Source organism: Chlamydotis macqueenii, chromosome 12 (assembly GCF_036417535.1).
Source record: "Chlamydotis macqueenii isolate bChlMac1 chromosome 12, bChlMac1.mat, whole genome shotgun sequence".
In the NCBI taxonomy this organism is placed as follows: Eukaryota; Metazoa; Chordata; class Aves; order Otidiformes; family Otididae; genus Chlamydotis; species Chlamydotis macqueenii.
In genome coordinates this window covers 15,990,094-16,017,642 of record NC_141567.1, presented here as the reverse complement: position 1 = coordinate 16,017,642, position 27,549 = coordinate 15,990,094, and the positions used below count along the sequence as shown (strand labels likewise).

Below are 27,549 nucleotides of genomic sequence, written 5' to 3'. Positions count from 1 at the left end.
TGCTCAGCATGAAGGTTTTTGTAATAAGCATTGAAGGGAAAGCATCAAATCAAAATACACTACACTTCAAGCCCAGTGAATTTAGGATTCTGGATTTGGGGGGTTTTTTATTCCTCTGCTCCTTTTTGTATCAGCAGAAAACTGAATTCATTTGAAATTAATGAACAGTTTGGTAGCAGGTATAATATCTGAATAAGGAAAGAGATCCTCTTAAAATCATGCTTGTAGTTTTATTTATTTGTAATACCATAATTAGAAAGCAGTAACATAAATGAGAGGTAAAACCTGGGCACTGACATTAATTCGCTCTCCTTACCTAAGTTTTCGATGGTGTAGTATCTCTGTTTGTAGTCCACCTTGATGGTCTGCGCGTGAGGGCTGCCAATGCCATAGCCTATAGCATAGCCTCTCACCACGATGTTCTGGTTCTCAGGAGGAGTCCAGCTTACTACGATACTGGTGACAAGTGGGCGGACGTGTAAGGAACTTGGAACTTCAGGAACACGAGTTTCTGTTAAAGACAAATGATGCATTTAAAGGATTTCTCTTAGATAAATCCAATTACAGGAAGAGCTATGACCTAGTAAAGGCAAATGTAGAACTTCTACTCTGCATCTGTGTAGAAATGAGTACGCTCCCAAGGAGAGCGCTTTACTGTACGAGAGCAAAGAACTCTAATAAGCAGGAGAAAATTGCCATAGTTTCCTATACTAATATATTTTAATAGATCCTCTTTCAAAAGAAAGGGCAGTTGTACTAAACAAAAGTATCAGATCTGCTTCAAGGCAGACTTTTTTGATGTTTGTGCATGTTCTTTCCAATTGTGATTTTTCAAAATACGCATTAAATTTATCACATCCTTTCCCTCCACAAAGCAATCTACTTTTAGTTCCATCATATTACTTGTGGGCATTGAAATAATTATACTGAAAACGCAGTGATGATGAAAGAAAGGTTCTTGAGCTCATTGTAGGATTAAACAGAATATTCCAAAGCTCTAAGAATTGTCAGCAAACTGGACACTGCATGCGCTGCAAAGGTTCGTTGTGATTTGTCCTAAGCTTGTCGCTGTTTAAATTCTTGAGTCTCTCGAGCATAATTCACAGAATATATGCAAGGACTAGACAGCCATACCACGAGATCACAAAGTACTCAGAGTCCATATCAAATATTGAAACCCCACTCCCACGGCAACACAAACCTAGTCACAGCCCAACAGAGAGATGGAATGTGGATCCTTAACAACAGAAGGATTTCCACAATATGTCACTGTCAGCTTCTAATATTTTTACTAAAAAGTTTTTCCCCCACTGTTGATTAGAATTTAAAAGCTGTCTAAAAGCACAACGGTACCTACTAGTGCCCATACTTTTGTTTTAACTTCTCAAAAACGCAATAAGTACTTTTCTCAGGCCACTGGAGCCTGCTGTACGTTGACAGACTTTACATAATTCTGTGCAATGGTAAGCTGAGTTCCCCACTCTAAAATAAAATCAGTTCGGAGAGTTCTGCTTCCTGCAGGGATTTCATTGTAATGAAACATGCTGCATTTATCTAAAAATATTTAGCAAAGCACCACAACATGATTATTTGGATCATAATAGGCCGTTGGCCTGCTAGCCCAGGGAGTTTATGGTCTCCAGCTGACACAGCTGATCAGTTAAAGTTCACAACTATTAAACACAGAAAAGCAACAGAATTGCAGTGTAAGGGATGACATTTGTAACTGCACAGATGTTAGTGTGTTGGGGATAAGCTCTGTACAACTGTTTAACACCTCTTGCATATGCACTCTTTGTGGGACTTGCACTGACCGCAAAATTACACAACCCTACTAACATTAAGTTGCAACAGCCTGGCTCCCATTTGCATTGATGACGTTACAAAGTGAATTATTTTGTATTTAAATTCAAAAAGCAGCATGGAATAATTTTTTTTTTAAATAAAATGCTTATTGAATCTGAGAAATTAAAGATTATCTGTAAGTACATTTGCATGTATTGTAAAATGTAATAAAATTCTCCACATGCGCTTACTAAAGAAAGAAAAGTAAAAAATACACATCATCCTTCTAGTATGCACATACACAAATATCTCATACGTGTACACAGAATGATACGAATACCACGTTACACTGTCCTAACTGTCAATTTTTATTACTTTATTAATTGTAAAGCATGTGCATAAAGAAAGTTAGATTTCCTGCAAGGATTGCAACGCTAGTTTGAAAATATTGAAATGATAAAATCAACACAGAATGAAAGGGTTCTTTTCTTCTCCCTCCTTCTGCCCTATTTAAATTTAATCCTGATGCTATCCTCTGGCAACATATTGTTAACTCTCATTCAAAAGCAGAGTACATTTTCATTACCTTGCGTAAGTGCTGCCGATTTACAGAGCTCTAGTGCAGCTCAGGGAACCAGTGGTTTCTCAAAGCTACAAGGTTGTGTCATATCCAGTTAGAGGAACACAGACACACAGATGAAAGTAATTTCAACTCTAAAAAGTCATTTTAAATAACTACAAAACTGAACTGTACTGTCAACATCGGGGTTTGTGCTGTTCTTGATTAAGCAATGGAGAGTAAGCAATAAGAGGACAAATATTAAGTTGAGCATCAACTTTGCAGAACACAAAGACTGAAGCTTGAGCTCTCAAGGGCTTTAATCAGCTGGCTGCTGAAGCAGTCTTCCAACAGTGTAGAACAAATACTGAAGCTCTTTTATTATTCTGTCTTCCAGCTGCCAGTATAACTGAATCTCAAATCACGGAGATGTGAAAGACATTACTGGATCTCACAGCATTGAGCTCGAATGACCCTCCAGCTACTTTAACAAAGCCAAGAGGGAGACTGGCCTGCAACAAGCGTAAGGTAACTTGTGTGCAACAGCACTAATTAAACACTTTCCTGTAACAGGAACAGTCTACTTGGAATCACCAGCTCCAAGCAGGCAGTTCCAAAGAGATTTGCCCCAGCCATCCTTTTAAAAATAGCACTTTTCTTCCATTGTAATTGCTCTTAGTCAGATTCTGGGAGATGCTCACAAATTTGCTTATTTGAATTCTGCAAGAATCAGGTTGCCACTTGCAAATTATTCTAGTGTAGTAAATATCAAACAACTAGACCAACTACCAAAGTTCAGAATTTTTCACAGAACATTTTCTACTTTTATTGTTAAATTCCACATTGGAAAACCAAGATGTTAGCGTGGTTCTGTAAACCAAGTATCACACATCTGTGGCTTTGGTGGAAAAGACTACATTTCTGATGGAAGATATGGTCTACACTAGTCTATCGATACTGAAAATATAATCTCCCTTTTCTTCTGAAATGGCAAAATAACAATTACTGGGGGTCAAATGTTGTCTTCAGAAAGAGTCTAAGCAAAAAAAAAAAAAGCAAGCCCAGGAAAAATACTTTAACAAAGCATGGTAAGACTGCAAAGCAATGTTTTCCACTGTTTCTTTCCTACTGTGGCATCTCTGTCATTCAAGAAAGTTTACAGCTCCAAGGCTGCAACCACAGTGCAGACACTGATACCCCACACTGCGGCCAACAGGACCATGTCCAGTTCATCAGTGCCCATACCTCTGAATATCAGATCAGCGCTCTGAACTCTTTGAGGTGTACTTCAGTGGTTTCATTAGCATAATATAGGTGCTACATAAATATATAATCACTATTTTACTTCCCTCAAGGAAAACAGTCCTCCTACCTCTGTTTCATAGCACATAAACCCCTGCATGACTAACAAGATGGATTTTATTACAATATAAAAATTAAGCCATTATTTTTATATACATCTTACAATGTATTATTATTTAAATATTGAAACACTGACATTGTCATTCATAGTTGAGTATTTCTAATCAGAAAAAACATAGTGCCAACATACAGTAGTAGCAAGTGTAGAAACAGGGTTTATCATCAAGCCATTTAATTGACTTCACAAGAATTTAGTGTTAAAATAGAAATTAATTTCACTTCATTATAAATAAAGCATGTTCTATAATTAGAATATGGTAAAAACAAATGAATAAAATCAGGTTTGCCTTTAGAAAAGGCAATCCAACTTTACTGTGCCCTGTCGACGATTTCTAATGTTTTTGATGTCACAAATAAGGTCACATTTATGATCTTACCATCTAGATCACTCTCAAACGTTTCTGCTGATACCCAGTCAGTAGCTGGTCCAGTACCATTAACAGTCAAGGCCGCTACTCGGAAGCTGTATTCTGTACCTCGTTCAAGACCTAAGAGACAAAAAGCATCCAAGATATCAACACAGGAATTCCAGCTGTGAGCAAAGGAATCACAGTTGCTAATTAAAATACAGGTTTGACCTGATGGTACAAAGCCTTTCACCCCACCATTGCCACTGGAGCGTAACAGGAGGTCAGGAATGAAAACAGCGCTACCCACAGCACAGCTCTGTTAAAGAGCTGACACCAATTAGGCTGTGACAGCTAAACCGTGACCAGAGACACCCAGGGCTGTGACACTCTGCAGGCTGTCCCTGTGGGCCACTGGCAGACACCATGAGCTACTCTTTGCAGCCAGCTTCAATTTCTGGCTATTAATTAGTCTTAAGTACAAAACCACCCACATCTGTAACTAAGCTTAGGTGTAGAGTACAGACAGCAAGTGACTAAAATGAGCAAACAGTTGGTTTATGGTATATAAGAGCATATAATCAATAATCAACTTCAACTGTTCAAAATGTAGTCTTGTTCCTCTTCGCGTGTGCTCTTTACTTCTGCTAAACAAAATTCTAGTTCTGGTAACAATGTATAATTTATACTAAGTAATGTGCTAGATTGGATTATTTACATGTACAAAATAAAGAGAGGATATATTACATTCATGCCAGAATGTCAGTGAACTTTTTGGGATGATTTGCACAGATGCCTCTGATAAGAAGCTGATACACTCTGAGCTGAGCTTGTGGGTGAGCAGTGCAAGACAAAGCACCCCGACATTGTATCCACAGACAAAGAAGTGAGTCTGCCAAACACCCAGCCAGACTGCATTTCTCTGGCATCTTTCTCCAGACGGATTATTTCTGGCATTTGGGCAGACACAGTAAGCTCAGGACCATGTTCTCCATGCAACCTCTACGCCTTTATTAAAGGTTTTAAAAGGACTCGTCCAGTCCCCTGAGCAAATCAATGGCAAAATTAGGGCTACAAAACAGGTCACTAGACTTCGGTTACCACTAGCCAGCCCACACTACCTCACAACCTACAAACACTCATTTTAAGTGTTTTTGTTCTTTCTTCCAAGGCAAGAACCCTACATGAGCATGTCTCTGAGCCTCAGCCCACTAAATGTACCTAAACCCCTCCTTCTGATAACAAATGCTTGCAAGTAACAGCTCACCTTCTATCAGCTGAAAAAGCTGGGTCCCACCAATGCTCTCTGTTACATCACTCTTGCGGGACACTTTTCGGTAGCGAATTTTGTAGCCAGTGATTTGTCCACTGTGTGTCCCTGCAGGAGGAGGCTGCCAGTGTAGCATGATGCTCTGTGGAAGGCAGAAGGTCATTACAAAGTCATCGCCTCCCACGCAGACAGAGAAACTACTCTAGTGCCAATACTTCATGAAACAGAAGACAGAAAAACATGCATACAGAAAATACTGCATTTTCATATAGCAAACCACAGGCTATATGGAAAAAGTGAAAAACCTGTGATTCAGCAGCCCAGGTCATACAAACGCCTATAGAAGTTCACCTCAAAGCTCTTCAATCCTATCAGACCTTCTGATTCCAATTTCACAAATGACCTCTTGGGTTTCTCTTTCATTTTCTTCAGGTTATCTTAAGATAAGGTTTACTTGAGGATCTATCTTTAAAACTGGTATTTTCTCTGAAGGGTACAAGTTATCTGAACTGTAGTTTATGTATAAAATTTTATTTATTTTTAATGCTACAGGCAGTAGAAGAAGGTATTTGGAGAAGAGGTTTTAGAAAAGGCTTTTTATAAAAATCTCCAATCACAATCACTATAGTCATAATGACTAAGTATATAATTTTCTCTTTTAACGTGTCCAGGACACTATAAACATGCACATGTGTGCACACATGCTGTAAACAACAGTTAATCAACAGAAGACATTCAAGCTCTGATGCTTGAGGCTTTTGTGCCTGATTAAACCTCTGTGCTAATTAGCCTCCATGTCCATTGCCACTCTCTTCATTGCATTCCGTTACGTACAATCCACAACTGGACTGCAGCTTCTAATGCTTCAAGCCCCACACTCAGATATTCTGCTTTTGGGCAACTCATACACAAATAGCTAAAAAGCAGCATGGTAGAAAAGAAACCCAAAGCAGCTAAATTTTGGTTGATCTAAGACCCACCAACCTTTTGTTTACCCACTACCAACAGGAAATTCTCCACATCTTACCTTGGAATTCCGCACCTCCAGTGTTAGATTCTGCGGTGGAGCACTGGGGACTGGCAACATAAAAGGAATTACACCAAAATTTCCATAAACTGTATCAAACGCTGTATTTCCATACACAACTCCTCTCTGCTATCATTCATTATGAAAGCACAAACCATTCTGGTTAGAAACACCATATAAAGTGACTACAAAATCCTACCAGTGGTGCTTTATGACATACAGTGACTAGCTTAGGAGATTCATGCATTTTCAACACAAAGAATGAACTTGCTTTTCATTCAGATCTTTACTTATCACAGGTATCTAAATAAATAATGTCTTATATTTAAAGGTGCATCCCATAAACTCTAAGAAAAGAGATCACATTCAGCACTTTTCAAAATCAAATCTTTAATTTACATGCTGGATTCTAGGAACGCACATTTAAAATTCTAGCCATCATTTTTGTTATCGCGATCTTCTGTAACAGGAAAACCTCGGATTCAACACAACCCTGTGTTACTGAAGAGGTGAAGTGCATCACAAAGATAGTTCCTGCTTTTACACCTCCATTCTTTGTTAATTCTTTATGAGCTGTAGCAACTTGCTGGTCAGGACAGTCAAAGTCCATTAGACAAAAAAGCAACGTAAGAGAGAACCTGAGACCAAGGAGATCCTCATTGCAGCACTTGTGGCTCATAAACATTATCTCAAAGGCAGAGACAAGGGTTCCCTGGCAGGAAGGTGAGGCTCCAGCAAAGCACAAGGACAGGGAAGTAGCACAACAGGGCTAAAGATTGTTCCGGCCTTAATAATGTATTTTCCAAATAACTCACACCAGTCACAACAATAGCTAAGAAAACACTCCTGAGTGCATAAAGTGGAAGTAGCCCTGCGGTAAGTGAAAGGTACACTGGGGTGTGCTTAAACAAACACCCCCTCCCACTGTCCCACAACCGAAACGGAGACAACGTGGATTTGTTTTTCCTTCTCTCCTGCCAACTGAACCGAGGCTGAAATCAGAGGACCTAGGGATTAAGAGCTATGTCCTTCAAAAAGCAAGAACACAGGTTAAGAGGAGGAAATTAAATAAATCTAAGCTTTCTCTTTTGCTGTTTGTTTTACGTAGTTGGTGCCTACTTTCAGAACAACCTAAAAATAAGTCATGGGTTTCACAAGGAGTGATAACCAATGCATATATTGCAAACTTGGTGAGAGAACGACAACCAGTAAGACACAGGAAAGGATACACGCATGTAAATATATTCATTTACATGTATTTCACCGTGTGCACAGTTTGTTTAATGCCAATGTAAGCTTAGACTCAGAGCAGATAACCAGGCCAACAGATAAAATGGATTTCCTATGGGCTGATATTCCACGCTTCCATAGGAAAGGCCTAGTTTGGAGTGCTGTACAGCAACCACCCAGGCAGCACATCGTGGTCCAGAGATGGCAAGGACAAGCTGGTAAGGAAACACCCTCAATCAGCGTGTGATGCAGAGAATTACATTTCTAGTTGCAATACATGATTGCTTCCTATAGATCAGGAAGACTATGAGAAGAGACGCAACCCTTATAAGCAGCACATAAACCTTGGTTCAAATTGAAATACCTGAAGAGCTACCCTGCAACAAACCACGGTGACATACTTAGATTAAGAGCAAAAATCTACATAAAAACGTGGAAGCTTGTTAAATAGAAGCTAAAGGTAGCTTGGAAAGAAATCCCTGCGGGAAACATGGAGATTGCTTACAGATAGCACAATAAGAAAACACAAGAAGAAAATGTGCATCATTCACCCGGAAAGATTTGAGAAATTGAAGGGGGAGAACAGCATGGTTAAGCAGCAGGGCTATAAGCCTGTTAGAAGCAAGATGACATCCTTCAGAAAGCTGGGGAAAATAAATTTCCATAGGTTAAATGTCAAAATGTAAGTTGAGCCAGAAAGAACTTCAGGAAAACATGAAAATGACATTACAACTAACAATAAATTCTTCTTCAAACAAATAAGGAGCTGGAAGCCCCTTAAAGAAACTGTAGGGTTAGCAGGTGGTTAGAGTATGAGAGGAAAAGAAAAAAATAAAGCCACACAATTAACTTCTTTGCATTTGTACTGAGTAGAAGGAAGAGGAGAGGTTTCCATGACACCCTTTACAAGGGACTTACAGGATCTCTCAAACTGAAACATCAATATAAAGGATTGTGGAAGAGTCAGACATAACGAGGAGTAGCGTGTTGCCAGGATTAGATGCTATTCCTCTGGGATTTCTCAAGGAACTTGGGAATGAAATGATCGCATGACTTATAGTAGGCTGGAACCTCTCACAAGTTAACTCGATGCCAGGAGATGGGAAATTTGATGCCAGTATTTAAAAGGGGTTCTGTTTGAGAAACTACTGGAAACTTCAAGTAAAAAAATCAGAAACCTGTATTAGGCAAATAAACTGAAGCTATAATAAAGCATGAAATTCGTAGATACGTGGAGGAATAATATGCATTCTTCACTTTTTAAAGGGAAATCCTGCATCACAAACCTGCTGGAGAGCTCTTAAGAAATGAAACGATGAGGGGAAGCCTTTGTCTGAGTAAACAAGTGGTTGGGAGAAAAGAAAGAGAAGGTAGGAACATACAGGTGGGAGGTGACCTGTGCAGCTCCACTGTGGTATGTGCCAAGACCTCCGTTGCTCAAGACTTTCTAAATGATGAAAGGGGAACGAGCAGCAAGGTGACAAATGTTAGTACAGACAAGATCCGACGGTGAAGAATTGTAGAAAGACCTCAGGATATTTTGTGCCTGGATATTAAAATGACAGATGAAATTAATGGTAGATACAGTTACGGGCATGGGAAAAATGATCCTCCCTCTATGCAAAAAGAGAGTTCTACGCAGACCAATTCCTCCAAGATCAGTCTACCCCAAAAATGTCACCTCAGTGCTCAGAATGAGCCAAAAAGTCAGTCAAATGCTGCTAATTACACACTTGCATCTTTTATACCATTTTGGTCCCCTCTACCTCCCTTTTTAAAAGCACACAGGAGAAAAGAAAGCTAGAATAAAGTTCAGAAAAGGGCACTGAGGATTGAAACAGCTCCCATAGAAGAAATGGCTAAACATTTCTGTGACTTTGGAATCTGGAAAAGGGATGAATGAGGGAGAATGCAGCAAAGGTCTGTAAGATGGGGAGGGGGCCGGAGAGGGCTGGTGGACACTGACTATCCTCTCTTGCAGGCGGTACAGCCATAGGCAACAAACGACGCTAACATACAGCAGATTCAAAACAGACAAAGAAGGGTGATTTTTCACAGAAAATTACAGAATCTTTGTCCACTTGATGTTGTAGATGATAAAGCTGACATGGGTTAAAGAGGATGCTTTTCATGGAAGTGAAACTGAATTAGTAAACACATAGAAGCCACTGCAGAGTCAAGAGGTCCCAGAGAAACAAACTTTCGGACACAGAGAATTTGAGACAATACTCCTCTCTGCTCGTCTACTCTGCTTTTGGTCATGCCTGGAGAGAAGATTCCAAGCTAGGCTCATTTTCGGTCTGACTATTCTCATATATAAACTCCTCTATTAAAAAAAAAGTTAACACTAACTCTGATAGTTCAACAATTGTTCATATATCGATATTTGCTCACATTACCTCTTTATTTGCCCTACAGAAAATACTGTTACTACTTCCTGCTTTCATTATTATACGCGGCTGATTTAACAGTATCTGTGCTGGAGTCCAAAGATACGCAACATTTTCCCATAAGACCACAATTAAAATAAAAACAATCCAAAAGCAGAAGTCTGCTCATATGTAAAAAATATTATAGAACCTAAAAAAATAATTTGGAGTTGTGGCCTTCAATACAATTGTGCTTCTGTCTGCTCTTAATACTTTGTAGACTCAATAACCCATGAAATAAACAGCTGATGTTGAAATGAAGGACACCGTTGTTTCATAATCAGAATATCAGATACTTTTGCAGGTATAGTAATTTTCCTTCACTCAATTTGGAAAGCCTCCAGGGGAATTTTAAGCACACATGGCCATATGCAACAACTACATCATTAATAAAACAAGGCAACAATGAACAAAAACCATAGAAGTCTTTCTGGTTAAAAATTCACTTCAAGGAAATTACCACTTAATTCCTGAAAACACGTACCAAGAGGGGAAAAAAAAAAAAAAAAAAAAAAAAAAGGAATACAGCAGCTTACCATCTGACAGCGTTCGTACAACAACATCTTGAGTCGAGACGCCAGGACCGTGTTTATTGTAAGCTACCACTCGGAAACTATACTCTGTGTACTTTTTTAATCCGTTAATGGTGTAGGAGAGTCCTCCTACATCAACATCCTGTTCATAAAGAAACATACATACGAGTCGAGGTCAGAATCAAGTCTGCGACTATTACAAACGCCTTAAGAATTTCAGTAGAGTCACACTCAAAGTTAGAAGCAGTAACAGTAAGGATTTAAATCATAACATGGACGCTGCTTGAGTAAATGGAAAGAGATCTGGCAAACTTGTCTATTAGTAAAAATTATTGCTATATTTTGAATAGTGGAATGCAGAAGTAGAAAAGGTAATTTCATCTGAGGAATACAACATTTCTATTTAAAAACTGATGTAAAAAAATATTTTAAAAGCTAACAAAAATATTCTTCCCTTAGCTTTTTCAAGCTAGAATCATACTCAGATGCAATCTGATGGGACATTAAAGGAATGGGATTAATCCTCCCAAAGTTGTCATTATTCTCGGGCGGCAGCCTACACTTCCATAGAACATACTGGATTCTTCCAGTAGAACCATAAGAAAATGTAATCAATTAGACATTCAGCTGTATCAAAATACCAATCACTGGGTCAAAGAACTCAAGAAGCAAGAACAGTTCGGATTAAGGATCACGCTAAAATCAGTTGTTAGCCTACTTTACTGAAAAACAGCCAATCTATAAAAACTATGCAAGCATCCTTTACATCATCTGAAAAATGACGATATAGCTATTATTTGCGTTCTCCTCGTGTGATATGATGGACTTCCCCAAAAGCTACTGGATGCTGATGAATATCTAAAGAAGCCGTCACAAAAAAAGAAATTGTTTTAATTCCCAGCCATATACATTTCATGCTGGATTTTTAATTTTACGTATTTCCATATTTTAGGCTAAAGGATTCAGTTTATCAGAAAAATGAACACTTCACAAAGTTTTTCTAGAAATTAAAAGTTAAAACATAATAAAAGAAAAATGGCTGTTCATGGCATTGTATAGCACACAGGAAGAGCCAGGCTCCGTACCAGTTCAGTGTCCTGCCCCTTCTCCATGTAATACAGCTTGTAGTTCTGGATTTCTCCATTGCCAGACAGCGGCGTCTCCCAGGTGACAGTAACGGAGGTGGGTGAACTGGCGTACGCTCGGATATTGGGTGCTGGACCAGGAAGCTGAACTGAAATGCAAGGATGGAACTCCACTAGTCACCAAGCCTAACCATTAACATTTTCAGTAGTTAATTATTTTAGTGTCAACTTCACTATTAATCAACTCCAGTTAAAAGATGGGTATTTTGTCACATTTCAGCATTTCACATGGATGAGAAGTGTAAAGGTGGGACCAAATTTCTGAAGGAGATCCTGCTCTCTGGGTCAGATTGTTTTTGTCCTGAATGATCATAACAAATTACAGACTTCACATTTGCGTATTTTTCTTTTTTTTCTGTTTCAGTTAATGGCAATTAAAAAGTATTCCTCTTATAACAGAAAGTTTAGAGAATTTAACAAGGAAGGTCTTATCTGTTCATATAAGCACATCAACTTAAACTATGGTCTGCAAGTGCAACTTTTAGGAGTATAAACTTGTTCTAGGAAAGATCATGAACGGGGAAAACAAACAAACAAACAAACATATCAATCCTGAAGTCAAGAGGACTGAAAATATGTACAGCTTACCCTCAGGCTGCGTTGCCACCTTCAGCGGGACTGAGCTCTCGCCGGGGCCATGCTTGTTCTGAGCCACAACTCGGAAGACATAAACTGTTTCTGGCATCAGGTTTTGGATTGTCACTTGTGTCTCTCCAACACGACTTGTATTTTCAACACGTTCCCTTTACGAAATAAAAGGTTTGGGCACAGAAAGAATCATTGATTGGTAAGAGGGGCTCTGAGGGGTAAATAAAGGAATAGTTGCTACTTGGAGCAAATCTAAGATGCATCCTGTTTGAATACATCTAATGTGTTCATGACATGGTTATTTATACTGTGCTGACAACACAATACAAAAATAATATGCCAAAATTGCTGGTGACAAACAGCTTCTAATTTTGTAACTTCTCTTTAAAAAAAAAATGTACTGAAGTAAAAGAATAAATTATACTCAACATCCCAAAATTCTAAGTAGTTTCTTTGTTATTCTCCTAACAGCATGCAATAATTCATAGTGACAGTTTACCCTACTACTCTGAAGCCAGAAGAAAAAAAATATTGAAGCAGCATACAGAGTCTGGTGAGATTTAAGGCATTTTTGTTAATATTCTGGGGCTGCTTTTTGTGTATTTTTCAAGTAAGTTGTTTTATTGTATTATACCTCCAAACTTTACTCAGTTCCTCCCTAATATTTAGATTTTTGTAAAACATCCAGGGGCTCTGACTCGCGTGCGCCCAGGCAGCCAGCTGTGGCCTTGATGCTGTTACCACACAAGTAGTGGAGTCAACAAAAGGCAGTGTCTGCCCGTGGCTCCGCTGCTCTCATCCTGCCTGACACGCGAGCCGAAACCATCCCTCAGCAGTGGCTTACACTCATATCGTGCACCGGGAACCGGGCAGGTGAGAGGAGCTTCTCTCAGACCAGTGTGAAGATGCACACCTCCAGCAACGTGAAGGAGAGAGCTCCGGGCTACTGGACCCCCAGTTTGTCTGCCAGAGCCTGAAGAAAGAGTGTGCCGTGTGGGAATGAGCATTTATGTCAGGGTCAGCAAAAAGGCCAACATTTTGCAAGCCAAAAGCCGTAATCCAGTTGGGAGAATACACTTTGTGTGCCGAGGCAACTGGAAGGATCGTTGCCCTGCGTTTAGTGAGCCTCCAGCGCAGCCCCAGTCACGGGGGAACCTGCTGCCTCTCCCCTGCGGAAGCACGGTCTTGTGCCGGACATAGTTCAGGAAACTCGATCGGTTCTTATCGAGCTCAGGAGTGAGGGGAAGATTAAAAGATTAATCATCAACTAACTACAGCCTTTATTTCCAACACATTGCTGCTGTCACGTGAACTTTCACAGAGTCATGCTCGGGTAACGACTTCTACACACCGTCCTTCCGTGAAAAGAAGCTACCTGCTCCCTGCACGTACAAATAAAAGCAATATTACAATAGAAGAAATCAAAAATTTCCCCACTGAGAAAATAAAGGGAAAATGTGACTGCTTTGAATACACTTCTTTCCTTTTTGTCAGCTAGACTTTGTTTAGCTCTACAGCAGAGGGCAGGCGATTCTCATCCCAAGGATTAGCTGTTATTAAATCATTTTTAATGCAGAAGCCCAGGCAAAATCATTCCACGGTCTCCCCTTTCCTACCTTCGAGCCATTATGCTTTAGTTTATATCAGGGAAATAAGATGCCAAAATCCCTGTTTTAATTTATTTCTTTTTAAATCGACTGGTACGGTTGATTTAGCATAACTTGGTTGAAAACATTTTTAAATCCCTGTTGATTTCTGAACACTGTATTTATACAGAGGGAAACAATGCCCTTACTGTAACTAAAGATTATTTCAATACATTTTCTAGAATATTCTGTCATGAAAGTTGAGCTAAAACAGCATTGCATAAGCAGCTTAATTTATTTCTGTTTTTTTTTTTTACATTTGCATCGTTAAATGAGCAGCATCACTATAGCATATTTGAATTAAAAAAAAAAAGTTTACAAAAGATTTTTCTTCTTCTAACGTTTATAAAAAAATGTTTTGCAAGAAAGAAGCTGTCAGAGAAGTGAGAGACACGCTAAAGAAACATCAAACCCACCACAGAATGAAACTGGAGGGGCAGGGAAAAAGGTAAATAGTTTCCCGTAATAACTTTTCCAGTTATAGCTAGTGCAAAATGTTTGCTCAAAAAAGTGCATTTTCAAATGGACAGTTTCCTTTAAGACATGCCTTAGATACGATGACGGTATCTGAAAACCCAGAATAAATGCCAAATGATTCACAGCTGTGGAATAACATTTGTCTTCCATTGACATGCAAAATATATTGCAATTTCTGCTGCAAGTGTAAATGCACCCACTGACATTATACAGAAAAAAAAATAAATCATCAATCCAAAGTTATTATTTAAAATTACAGAAAAATCCAATTATTTAAATGGAAAGACAACATTTATCAGAAAAATAGGCATGTCAAAGCACTGCAGCTTTCAGTAGTAACTAGGAACTGTGCCTTCCCTCACAACAGTATGTTAAAAATACGTCGAGATTAATCTAATTAAGTGCTACATGAATCTCTCATTTATGCCCTTTTGTAGGGAGCCTTGAGCACCTTTTACGAGCTCTGATGTGTTTAGGTAGGGATAATAGGTAACAAAACAGATGGTCTATATGAATGACTGTACTACCCTACCCAACATGATGACTATTCTAACTCAATCCAGTTTAATCCCCAATTAAAGAGCTTTGTAAACTGGCGTTAAGGTTTAAAATAGCTATCAAGTACCTAAGGGAAAAAGCCTGCAGTTCAAAATCAGAAACAAGTGTTAATCTGGAAATGTGAAGTTTAAAGTTACACTTACAACAAAACACAACCTTCAGGGAATTCTTAAAAAGTGAGTATCGTCTGTGCCAGCCGTGTCAGCTGTAGCGCCTGGCAGCGAGCTCAGAGAGACATTCTGACAGTGTGATTACACACCATTAAACTCCACTTTCTGCATTTGAAACACACTACACCGAACTGTGAGTTTAATATTATTTAAATATCTCACACGTGTGATTTACCAGCTTGTACCAGCAATGTGCTAGCTGATTCTTTTATTTTTGTCTGAATACTGGAAGTCTGGAGTTGTTCTGCCTGAGTGCTTGTCTAAAACTTCAGAGAATGAAGCCTCCCTTTGCCCCCCAACACATTTGAATTTTCATACCCTTGTCAGGGGAACTGTCCTCCATTTGAATACCTAACGGAAGGGTGAAATAACCGCCTAACTGTACAATATGTAAGGAAGACAGCAATCTCTATTTGATCAGATTACTTCAGTTCTTCTAGAGTTGTGACACTGAAGCCGTGAGACACCCACGTCATTCGTACATAATTCCCTCAATAAAAGCCTCTCTGATATCACCAAGCCAAGGTGAAGACGTGCCACCAGCTGATGACACCCTGTAGCCAGCGAAAAAAGCAGAAACAAGCTGCCTTCACAGCTGATTTCCATGCTTTTAAATGCTCCTCTTCCACTGATAGTTTCTGTTTCTCTGTTACAGAGTAACCTCCAAGTCCTTCAGATCTTTATTCTCGCTCACTCCTCCTCAGCAGACGCTAGGCACCATCAGTCCCAGCCTTCATCGTTTCAGATGTGATACAAGCAACTACTACAACTTTGGCAGCATTTGCATTTTTGCTGTAGTTCCTTGTTTGCTGCTGCTTACAAATCTTCTGTAACGTTCAACTTAGGGGCCAGTGTTTTTCTGCAAGTAAACACTGAGTATAAAACGTGAAATACTTAATTTCTCAGGGGGCAGAGGTGGAAGGCAGCTGAAGCAGTCAGTGGCATAAACCCGACATGGGGCACAGGAACAGCCACCCATATGAGTGCTTCATGTTTATGGGGGGAAAATAATCTTCCAGTCCTCTTGCAGTTCTCTAAATAAGTTCAAAGGGCAAAGTTAAGGAACACCTTGCCATTCTTCTGTGTGTATCTCCTTTCACTAAACAGATAAAATACAAGGAACGTACATCAGTGGTGGCTGAGGCAGCTGCCACCTCAACAACTGCACACCTGGTATGCTGCAGAGAGACTTAAGTGCCCCTGCAGTTCACAATATGAAGGTGACTCTCTACAGCCCTTTAAAAATGGTTTAAGATGTCAGAATATCTAGCTAAGCCATTCCACGTTATGTGTATTTTTTTCCATTTTTCACAAGCCCTATTCAAAAGGTAAGTAACTCAAATACCTAGTTTGATCGCTGCTCAAATACAAGAGAGGAAGAGACAACGCTTAGGTTACTAAAAGGATCCAGTAATGCACACCATGAAAATGGTCCATGTAGGCAAAAATACCACAGTCTGAGGAGACGGTACATATGCACTTAAAACCACAGCCAAGAGATATGATCATGCATAATTCAAGGGCTACAAAGCGATCATTTAGGCAGTGTTTTATAACGCTGAGGAAGAAAGGAGGACTGCACATCCAAGCTTGACTTCAGAATGTTCTGATTTCTGACTGCTTAGGCATGTGTGACACACTCATCTCTGTTTTTTATTCAGTAACCAAGCAACGTTTCCACAAGGCCCAACCAGAGGTCCAGAAGTACTACATAACAGCAAAACGGCAAACTGAACTATTTTTCTTTCTTCTTTTTTTTTTTTTTTAATTTTATTTTTCTCATTCTCTAAATCCAGGTTGAAAGGCAGGCCTTCACAGCATTTTCATACCAGTTTGCGAAATGTATGATACCAACTGGCTTTATGAGGCATAAAAAAAAAAAACAACCTTCCAAAAAGCAAAGGAATGGTAAAGTTGAGAAAATAGCGAGTACGTGCTAATAAAAGGCATTCAGAGCCTACCTTGAACCCTGATCCAGAAGGACACTTAAGCAAACAAAGATCTCACTGAAGTCAATGAAACACCCGCTCACATGTAAGCACCAGCTTAAGTACCTTCCTGTGCAAACTGGGGGAGACATTAACGCAAGCCCGGAGGGTCGCTGTGCAAGAACTGGAAACAGCAGTTTCTGCAGACTGTCCTACAACTTGCTCATTTATTCACCATAAATTATGAGATGTCTCTTTCCCTTTGTTCTGCAGAAGCTTTTGGCCCAAGAGGAGTATTTTCTAGATTTCTCTAGTTTTGTATGTAGCGGACAGGGATGCATTTTGTTTCCTCAAAAGCATTACAGAGAGAGGCACGAAGCCATCTCCAGTGAATTACTTTCTAAAAACCCAGTGGGTAGAGCGGTTACAACCAGGAACGTGAAGGAGAGGCAAGAAGCAACAACGGCTGGCAAGATCCCACCTTTTTTCCTGTCTCACTTAAAATATCTCCAATAAGAATGAGTATTACTAAAGTCAGGAAGTAGTAGAAAAACAACATTCATAAGGCAAAGAAAATGTTAGTAAGTGCCTCAGTTAGTCATCATGAGCCTGGATGAGATGTCGATCCACAGAATTAAGAAGGAGTGGCAATTCACCATAAGTAGTAGTTTATTTTATATTCCCTTCAAATGACTTTCTTAGCTTTGAATCTCACGCTCTAGTCAGTAAGCAGACAAATCATTTTCTCTTGAGTAATAAATCTGATAAGCAAGCTAATTTGCAATTAATTAAGCATTGCTCAAAATGATTGTTAGCTCCAACTTCTTCAAACTTATCACAACAATTTGAAACTGTAATTCTGAGCACTAGATCCCATCAGTAAGAAAAAGGGGTAGCCTGATCTAAACCATTGGGATAATGTGCCAAAAACTCATGAATGCTCCACATTCATGAAATTTCTATTTACAGGCATTACTAGGAGAGAATCAGCGTTTAACCGACACCTACCACACAGTTCTCTCTAGAATCAGACTACATTTACACGGTTTGAAGGCATGAGGTGACTCCTCGCTCTCAACAGCACATAGAGTATCTGGAGGAGGTTTCTGTGCCTGTGGTGGATGGCATCTATAGCGGTGTCAGTGCTCCTGAAGAGGTGTTAGCCTATGCTTGCTCCTAGTTTTTAAGCAGTCTGCCAGAAGCAGGTAGCAACTGTTTGCAGTCAATCAAAAACACACACAAGCATTGTCCATAACAATATGTACATGCAGCAACAAAGCAAATAAAAATATGCTTCCTCTCATCAGGGTGCAGGAGGGCTGGGAACACAACCCCTTGGACTCTGAAGCCTGTAGGACTTCCAGTATCAAAGACTTAAGGTTTATAGCGCACCTAAGCAAAAGCTAGAGTGGGGAAGAGTCACGAAAGAGCACAACCCATTTTACATGTTGAGATCTTTACCTGTTTATACCTTCCTTGGTGTAGAAGATTGAATAGGTGAGGTTGTCTCCTTGAGGGTCAGATACAGGCGTCCGCCACGTCAGTCTGATGAAGCGAGTGGAGACGAGGGTGGCCACGACGTCCCGCGGGGCTGAAGGCAATGGTCCAGTTGTAGCTGGTGCTAGATGGTCATTAGTGGCACTGGTCAGTGAAGTGGGAGGTAATGTTGGGATGGCAACATCTTGTCATGTGCAAACATTGGGGATTATGAAGGGCAAACATCACCACGGTTTAAAAAAAGAAAACAGAAAAAAAAACACAAAAGAAATAAACAAAACCACGATGGGAAACAAAAGAAAATGAACACACACAAAAAAGGCCATTAAACTGAAGGCTGACATGCAGGCAAAGGTAACTACTGAAAACTAATGGGAAATACTACGGGACACGTCACTGTTGAGCAAGCAGACCAAATCTCCATTGTAATGGAAGTGGCAAGGGAAAGGGAGGGTGAAAACTGAGGATAAAATATGACCTCATAAGAGGACATACCAGCCGCAAACAATATTTTCATTTCTTTGTAAACCAGATATGACACCAAACGTTTACCAGTAAAAAACCCCCAACTTGTATTATTTGTTTAAAATACATCCAGACCCAATTTTCTACTTTATTTCATCAACATGCAGAATTAATTTGTACTATTCTCAATAATAAAAAGTGACAGGCAGAATACACAAAATTCATTTAAGAAGTGCAAACTCATCCAGGTTGTGCATTAACCACTGAAGTCAATTCACATGGTAGCTGCTTTCTGAACCAGTTGGGTTCTACCACTGCCAGTGGTAAGATGTGGACAAACTTGGTACGGCAGTTTTCCTAACTTTCACTAAGGTCACATTTTTTTTTCACCAGTGTTTTTCCTCCCTCTAACAACATTTATTACATCATTTTAGAAAAATACTACCAAGCATAAACAACTCTTGCTTGATATCACATGAAGACTTTACAAACTTTGTTGTGGGAAGTCATGTACGTCTCCCTGTATCACTACTTCAGAGTAGGATAAATCTCCAGGATTATTGCATTAAAAGGTTGGCAAGTTAACAGCACAAGCTGTAACGTACAAATAGCTGTTCTCCAAATCCTATTAAAGCAATCCATCCAGTAAATCTAAGAGTAATATTCTGAGCAGCTGGACCCCAATTACCACAGAGTATTACAGGAAGCACAATTAGTAACAAAACTAAAGCTCAGGATATCCTGAATTTTTCTGGATTCTTAACTATTTACCAGGCTTTGGCCACCCAATGGCACTTTCCACGTGGCCAAATATCTTTATTCACTTATTAATTATGGAAACTAACTGAAGTGGCTCAGATTTTCCCCAGGAAGAGTTCAGGACTACTACAGCTGTTGTTGAGAGCTGCAGCATCTCCACCTAAAGTACTACCAGAACACATGGACTTGTGCCTCAACAGTCAAGGAGAAAACTGCACACAAAAAAAACCTGACTAAACCAGAAAATGTTACCTGAACAACCAGATTTACAGGCAGACCCACTGAGAATGTCCCAGCTGCACTGAGAAGTCTATCATCGACAAAAACCTGACTTTACATTCTAAACAGATCTTGTTAACCAAAGCATCATCTCACACGTAGGTCTTGAATTTGCAGAACTCTCCATTTTTTTTTTTTCATTTCTGCTTCTTAGGCAACTACGGACAACAGTGGAAGAACAAAACATTTGCTTTTCTCAGCCTTGCACAATGTAATAAAAGTATGTGGGCAGAGCTATGGAACACTTTGTTGTTTCATATGAATCACCACTGCACACAACACCACGAGGACAAGGGTGTATTTCTTGGGACCAACCACCACCACAACTGAGGCCCAGCTCCATGGGGACGCTGGCAATGTCCTCACTCCCTTCCCATGTGCTACTGTATCTGCTACTGCTCCATCACATCTTCTACCCTTCCTGAAGCTCCCATTCACATTTCATCTCCTCTCTCAGATACTGCCCATCCTGTCAACCGGGAAAGTTTCACTGCCCCAGCATGTACTGGTGTAAACACAATCACCAGTTTCATGACAGTTCAATTACATGTTTCTTCTTGCTTTCAAGACTTTTTACTTCAATACCAGTATCTTTAGGGACTCTGCAAGAGTCCCAGGGCCAGGAACACACATATTTTGGTACTGAACATACAGATCACAGAAAGACAAGTACTCAAGAATATCTTCTTAATCATCTTTTCCACACTGTAACAGCCACAACTCACAATTAAGTATTCTTTGGCAACCCCTCCTGATCCATAGACTACACCATTAATTTCACAATCATTGCAAAATCTACCCTATTTTTACATTCCCATAATTAGGTCTCTTACGGAAGAACACCATGTTTCAGCTCTTCTTCTGGACTCAGACAGGACCCCTGTGCCCCCACGGCTAACCTTTTACTGCACGCTGCTCCGTACAGGACATTTCACTACCCAGCTTCACCCCTTGTTTGATGGTACAGTACAATACACCAAGGGGTGTGTCTTGGGCAGAAAAAGTTCCAGCTAAAGTGAGTAGCACTTACAGTTACCACCAAAACCTTACTCCAAGCCACAGAGCAATGAGCACTGAAGCATGCTGTGAACACCTTTTTGATACCAGTGCTGGATGACCCAGCTGGAGAGATGCTCTCCTAGATTTGCTATTCGTAAATGAGGAAAATTTTTTCAGAGATTTGATAATCAACGGCAGCCTGAGCTGAAATGACCCTCAGATGGGGGGGATCCTGAGGAAGCTGAGGAAGGCGTTTAGTGTAATCAAGACACTGAACTACAGGAGAAGAAACTTTCGCACGGTCACAGGACATGTGCAATCCCACAGACAGCTGTCCTTATGGGCAAGAGAGGCCAGCAGAGCTGGGTGACCCTCAGGGACAAACTCCCCACAACTTCAGAATGACCCCTTTTCCTACGTGACAGAAAACAAATGGGAATGGCAAAAAGGCAGTGTAGGAACTCCTGGTCCAGCTTAAGCACAGAAAGTGTAAAGGCACCAAAACCAGAGATCAAAATGGCTAACCAAAAGAAATGCAAAAAGAAATCCCATCCTGGGATGCAGAGGTGGAATTAGGAAAGCCAGATCTGGACTGGATGGGAGGATGGTGGGGTGTGTGGAGAGCTGGCTGGCCCAGCAGGCTCCCACCATCATGGTGAATGGGATGAAGGCTAACCAGCACCCAAGGTAATGTGTGGCATTACCCAGGGCTCGACTGTGGGACAGAGAGGGTTTCATGTCTTCATCAGTGACCTGGAGGATGGGACAGAGATCATCTGTCACAAGTTTGCAGGGGGAGGAGCAACAGATACACTGGCAGAGAGAGGGACCCACCAGGTTGGAGATGTGGGCTGTTGGGAACCTCGGAGTTCAGCACTGACAACTGTGGAGCCCTGCATTGAGGTCAGGGCATCTCCAACTACAGTCTCTCTTCTCCTAAATGACAATGATCATGGTCCTGGTTACAAAAGCCAGGCTTCTCCTGTGTTTAAATTTGAGCCCATGTTAAAAGTTCCCTTGGACTGGAGACTTACTCACTGCACCTATCTTTACTCCTTCCACATCATGTTGCCACTGAGGAACAAGGTGTGGTACTCTGCAAAACACCTCCTTAGTGCCCGTAGTTTTCAGCATCTTTCCCAGAGTGCCTACTCGACTGACTTCCATTTCATTTCAAATTTTACATTTCTGTTCACTTTACACTTCAACTGAGTATTTTTCCCTTGCAGAGAGCTTTAATTTCCTACCCTTCTATTAACTAATTGCATTAATATTATTTAAAACCATGAAACAGTTTGAGGAATAATCTGTAGGGAAACTGTTATAAAAACAAATGTGTTTTACAGCCGCATCAGCCAAATGCCTTCTGAAGAAGCATCTTCAGAACCATTCTGGTGAACTCTTTGATTGACTGCTTCATACATTTATTTAAACTACTTAACATATGCAGCGCCTCTATTTTTCAAAATGAAAGTTAAGACACTTCATATCCAGCACAACAGGCTGTTGCTAGTTCAGTACAGAAATTCCTAAGAACCAGCATTTCAGTTGTTCCTTTTAACTCCAGGAAAACTGCAGATTAATTTCTACTGTATGAACTCACAAAGAACAGAACTCCAAAGAACAGTACAAGACTGCCACTCTCCAGTACAGCAGTTGTCTTTTTTTGGGCTCAAAATGCAAACCACTTATCTTTCATCATCAACGCTTCGGTTCCTCTTACATGTCTCGGTAATATTGTTGGGTGATCTGCTTCAAATTACATGCTCTTGACACAAAGGATGCACCTTACCTATCTTTAAAAACCATTCAATTTGTTTAAAATGTAATACAAATATTTTAAAAATAATTACACTGAAACAAAATGCTGAAATGTCTCTAAGGAAAAATATTCCCCTGATGAATTTTAAAAATTCATCTGCTTACTCTAAACACTTCCCACACACTCATGCATTTAGTCTTCCTAGATAATGAAAAAGATACATCTTTTACTTAAATGATCTGCACACGGTGCTTGAAGAACCTGCAGGCATCAAGATGAAGACTTTGGGAGAGCTGCCAAGATTTCCTAGATTAACAGAAACCCTCATGCAAGACTGAAATCCAGAAATATTCCTGCTGATAGCATTATAGGTAGATCAGTCAAACACAATAAAAAACTAGTGGCGTCTGAAAAATAAACTGTGAGCCAAATAAAAGCACAAAGGACTTTTAAATCGCACAAGTAAGGTAAGCAATGAATAGGCAAGAAAACTCACCCACTGAAAGCTGCAATTAAATACCAGCTTGGCAGCAATTTGGTACTGCTGATAGCTGTGGAATGTATTTAGAATGCTAGGTTATTTCCCTTCTTCCCCCCCCCCCCCCCCGCCATTCTTCCTCAAAACGCCTTGAGGGCCATTACAAACTGATTTGTACACAGCCGTGTGAGCAGAACGCTCAGCAGTGCAGAGCTGTGTTAATGAGTAATTACACTAAAATTAGTTTTAATGCCAATAAGGGAGCAGCTTTATTACTTCAAGCTTTCAAGCGCGGTGCAACAAGTAACATGCAAAACAAGTCTCTTCTTGCTAACATCACTTTTTAAAAAGTAACTATACTCTGTAATATTCTTTGCAGATCATATTAATCACATTAATCTCATTTTTAAAAAAATTAACAATACGCATATTCAGCAAGCGACGTGCTAAGAACACGGAAAAAGAATGCCGTTGTTGCATGGCAGACATACATCCAACAGATCTATCTTTTCAACCACTGCTGATACATCCGTTCTTCTGAGCTTGTATTTTTCTAAGGGATCAAGAAAAAGTCCTTGCTCAGTTTGGCATCGCACAAAGGCTGTACAGTCGAGATACAGCACACTGTCTTACACAGCATTTGAAAGAAATCATTCAGCAAAGCAGCTGACAGCAAATGAATCACTCCTGGAACAGTGGCTCCACTGCAGCCAGGGGCTGAGAGGGAGAGATCGAGGTTAAGTAAATGTTACTAAGAGGAGACATTAAAACTGTCTCAATCCAACTTCAATTCTGGATCAACAGACAAGGAAAGTCACTCGATTTATCTGTCTGCATCTAACAAAGTTAAAAGCAAATGAAAATAAGTTAAAAACAAAGCAAAATATTTCAAGTAGTCCTTTTTCTGCTTTGCATAACAATTTTTCTAATGCTTATGCAGTAACCTGGACAACAGAACCATGTCCAAACTACTAAACAACCACAGGCCTTGTTCAGCTACTGAAACCCAGTCACTGCAGGACATGGGGCACTCCACCAACAGGGTGAGGTAGGCACAAAAAGGAGAAAGCAGGATTGTCCTAACTTTTCACTAAAACCATTTTTCAGTACCTGTACTCCCTACAGGATTCCAACACACAGCACTGGGCGCCTGTGTGGCCCAGATGTAACACTCATACTTCCACCCAAGACAACCCCAGCACACATCCCACCGATCCAGTGTAAAAGAAGATTCCTTCTCTCTCTCCAGACCTGTGTTTCACAAACTGTAAGGTTCCCAGCTCGTTTTGCTGAGCAGAATGAAGATGTGGGGGCACACATCTGGATTGCTATTTTCTCGAGTCCCTTCTGTCAAGCTGCTCTTTCTGAGGGTTTCTTCTGAGCAGACATCACCTATTGCAACTATTTTATGAAAATGTTCTGGGGAGCACGCAAATACCCAAAAGGAGTTCAACTCAACCAAACCAATAACCCTCAGTGAGTTCTGTAACTCGAATCCTTCACCGTCAGAAGCACACTCTTTTAATTTTACCAGTATTAGGCTGGCAAAGTCTAAGAGGCGCAGGCTACGGGTGTCTATCAGTTTCATGCACTAATGTGGTACTCAGCTTTTAATCATGTAGGAGAAACGACCTCACTGCTATTAGTGTAATTCACTGCGGCCAGGTAACAAACAATTTGAACGTCCGTCTGTGGTGCTATTCTATTATCATCGTTTCAGGATGCTGATGTGATCTTTTAGAAACAATTCTGTCAAACATGCCACACCTGAAAACTAGTAATTGAAATGCTCTATTTGTTAGCTAATTATCAGAAATATTTTCCATGTTGTCCAGCCCCTCCGGTTTAGATTTCCTTTTTCCTCCTGTTTTCCCCCCGTGGCGCATTATTGGCATATTCATGGCTTCCTCCTGCTCTGGGCAATAACATTCCAGTTACACCATCAGATATTCCACACAAAGGAAAAGTGGAAGAGGAAAGTTATTTGCTTTCAGCTTTGCCGCTGTTATCTGAATGACCTGATACGAGCCCAATTCCCTGTTCCTTGGGTAACTTGTGTATAGTGAGCGTCCCACTGCTACAACCCACCTCACGCAGGTAGTACTGAAATGTATGACATTAAGATGCAAAAACACTTCAAGAACCAGTTAGTGGCCATGTGTAGACTACTCCTGGCCATATTCAGATGCCCACAAAGTCACATCTACAGCGCCTGTCAAATGAGACCATCAGGTATCTCTGAAGCAGGGTTGAGGCTATGTCTACATCGGAAGGCAGTAGGAGAGGCACCGGAGGGTAAACTAGCTGCTTCCGAGAGCCCAGCACCCACGTTGTACGGCCTCTGTAGGTTTCACTTTGGACTGGCTCTTACCCTGAACACTCAACAGGGACCAGAGTGCATCTTCCAGTTCAGCTGCATTCCTAACCCATCAAGTTTGCACCAGATCCAAGACTACTCTGATGTGCAACTGGATGGGTGAGGAGCAGGGATGGGTGGGAAATTTGATTCAAGAGTGCTCTCCTGATGGCAACAAAAACTTTCAGGTAGATGCACCCTCAAAGGAGATAGGCAAAGTGCCAAACAGACACTGCAACAGACTTGGCCAACAGGAAACAGTTATGGGGACAACTGAGGACTCTGGGGCACCAGAGAGTGGTTAATATATAGCATTGTGAAGAAAAGAAAGTGCTCTTTATCTGCACTTTAGAGTGGATTTCATAGCTTTTAGAATTTGATTTTTGATTTCAGCAACAGAGATACACTACAACAACAGAAAATAGCAAATTATTATTTGGCAAAAAAATCTGTTGGAAAAAAAACATGATGTAAGACATTCAGGTTTCTAAATACTTTGAATATTTTAACTGTATACTGTAAGAAAAAAATATATCAGAGGGATCGACATGTTTAATTTCAACTTTGGGTATTCGGATAAAAACTCGCTAAACAAATTTTTTCATATAAGTCACTATTTAACTGATTCCAGAAATGTAATCAAGACTTTCAAATATTTTCCTTACTTATATCTAATGCACTATTTTCCTAAATTTGAGCTTTAGTATATGATATCACTTATCCTGCTTTGGAACAGAAGGATTTAACTTTGATCAGGACTAGCAGGCTGTGATACTTCAAAGAGTCGCTGTCAAAACCCACTGATTTTCTTTTTTACACTTTCCCTCATAGTATTAAAAAAAAAAAACACAACAGTAATTGGTTGCAATGTAGTAAGTATGAAATAATAAAATGACTAAGTCCATGCTATACAACTATCCTTCAAGAATTTCCTTTTCCCATCCCCGCCGACCCATGCCCACGTTTTTACCTATATCAAGTTATTGTCCTTCTTCAAATGCTTAATCCATAAATATATGACAGAAGGGATATCATCTTGTTATTCCTAATAGCACCCTGCATGATACCGTAATCAAACAAAAACAGATTAACTGGCCCTAGTAAGTTCTTAGAGGACAAACGGCCACTTTGTCTCAGTAGATCAGTTGTAATAACTGAATTACTTCCTTCCCTCAGAAAAAAACTAATTAAAAGAAATCTATCAGACTCCTATTCATTTACTAAGAGGTGCCCTGATGCAAAACTGAAAAAGTGAATAAACAGATATGGAAAGAAGAGTGTATTAAACTAATTTCTGCTGCATATAATGAATGTACATTTTCTGAATCTGCTGGATTTTATAACGACAATCTCCATTTACCTGGTGTGAGACACAGATCTATGTCTGCCTGACATCACTGTAAAAGGACAATAAAATTTAGTATTTGAGAGAAAACAAAAAATTATACCAACAGTTGTGCACAAAATTGAACTTCATGAGGTAGTTTAAGCTGCAGAACTTTGTGTGTGATTCTGCTACATAAGGAAATTTTTCAGAAAAAGAAAATACATGAGAACACTGAGGGCAACACTTACAAGAAAGCACAACTGCGGCCAGCTGGACATAAAGCCTACTAACCTTGAAATTAGTTCTAAAATTAAAATTGCACAAACCATTCAGAAACGCGAAGCACATCTGCTGAGGAACCGACCCCGTACGGCTGCCTTACGCCTGCCCGGCCCTAACAGTGGTGTATTACAGACAAGGGACAACGGGCTTACAAACTAAAACATACACAGTTTCTGCGTTTTATATTGCAGTGTTTTATACATTATTTGTTACGATTAACTGAAAATCCAT

At 40.0% G+C, this 27,549-nt stretch overlaps 1 protein-coding gene across 9 annotated transcripts in view; it reads right to left on the bottom strand.

Annotated features, from left to right (window-relative positions):
- The window catches only part of NEO1 (neogenin 1), a 202,716-nt gene that overhangs the window by 32,085 nt on the left and 143,082 nt on the right, over positions 1-27,549 (bottom strand). For 5 of the 9 annotated variants that reach the window (XM_086757425.1, XM_086757433.1, XM_086757426.1 and 2 more), the window contains exons 8-15: positions 18,576-18,795; positions 12,336-12,490; positions 11,688-11,836; positions 10,606-10,744; positions 6,411-6,460; positions 5,381-5,525; positions 4,144-4,254; positions 317-511 (exon numbers count right to left, since the gene is read on the bottom strand). In XM_086757425.1, coding sequence (XP_086613551.1) covers positions 317-511; positions 4,144-4,254; positions 5,381-5,525; positions 6,411-6,460; positions 10,606-10,744; positions 11,688-11,836; positions 12,336-12,490; positions 18,576-18,795 — 1,164 coding nt within the window. The remainder of the gene's footprint in view (positions 1-316; positions 512-4,143; positions 4,255-5,380; positions 5,526-6,410; positions 6,461-10,605; positions 10,745-11,687; positions 11,837-12,335; positions 12,491-18,575; positions 18,796-27,549) is intronic. The other 4 variants (XM_086757430.1, XM_086757434.1, XM_086757432.1 and 1 more) reach the window with 1 other exon arrangement.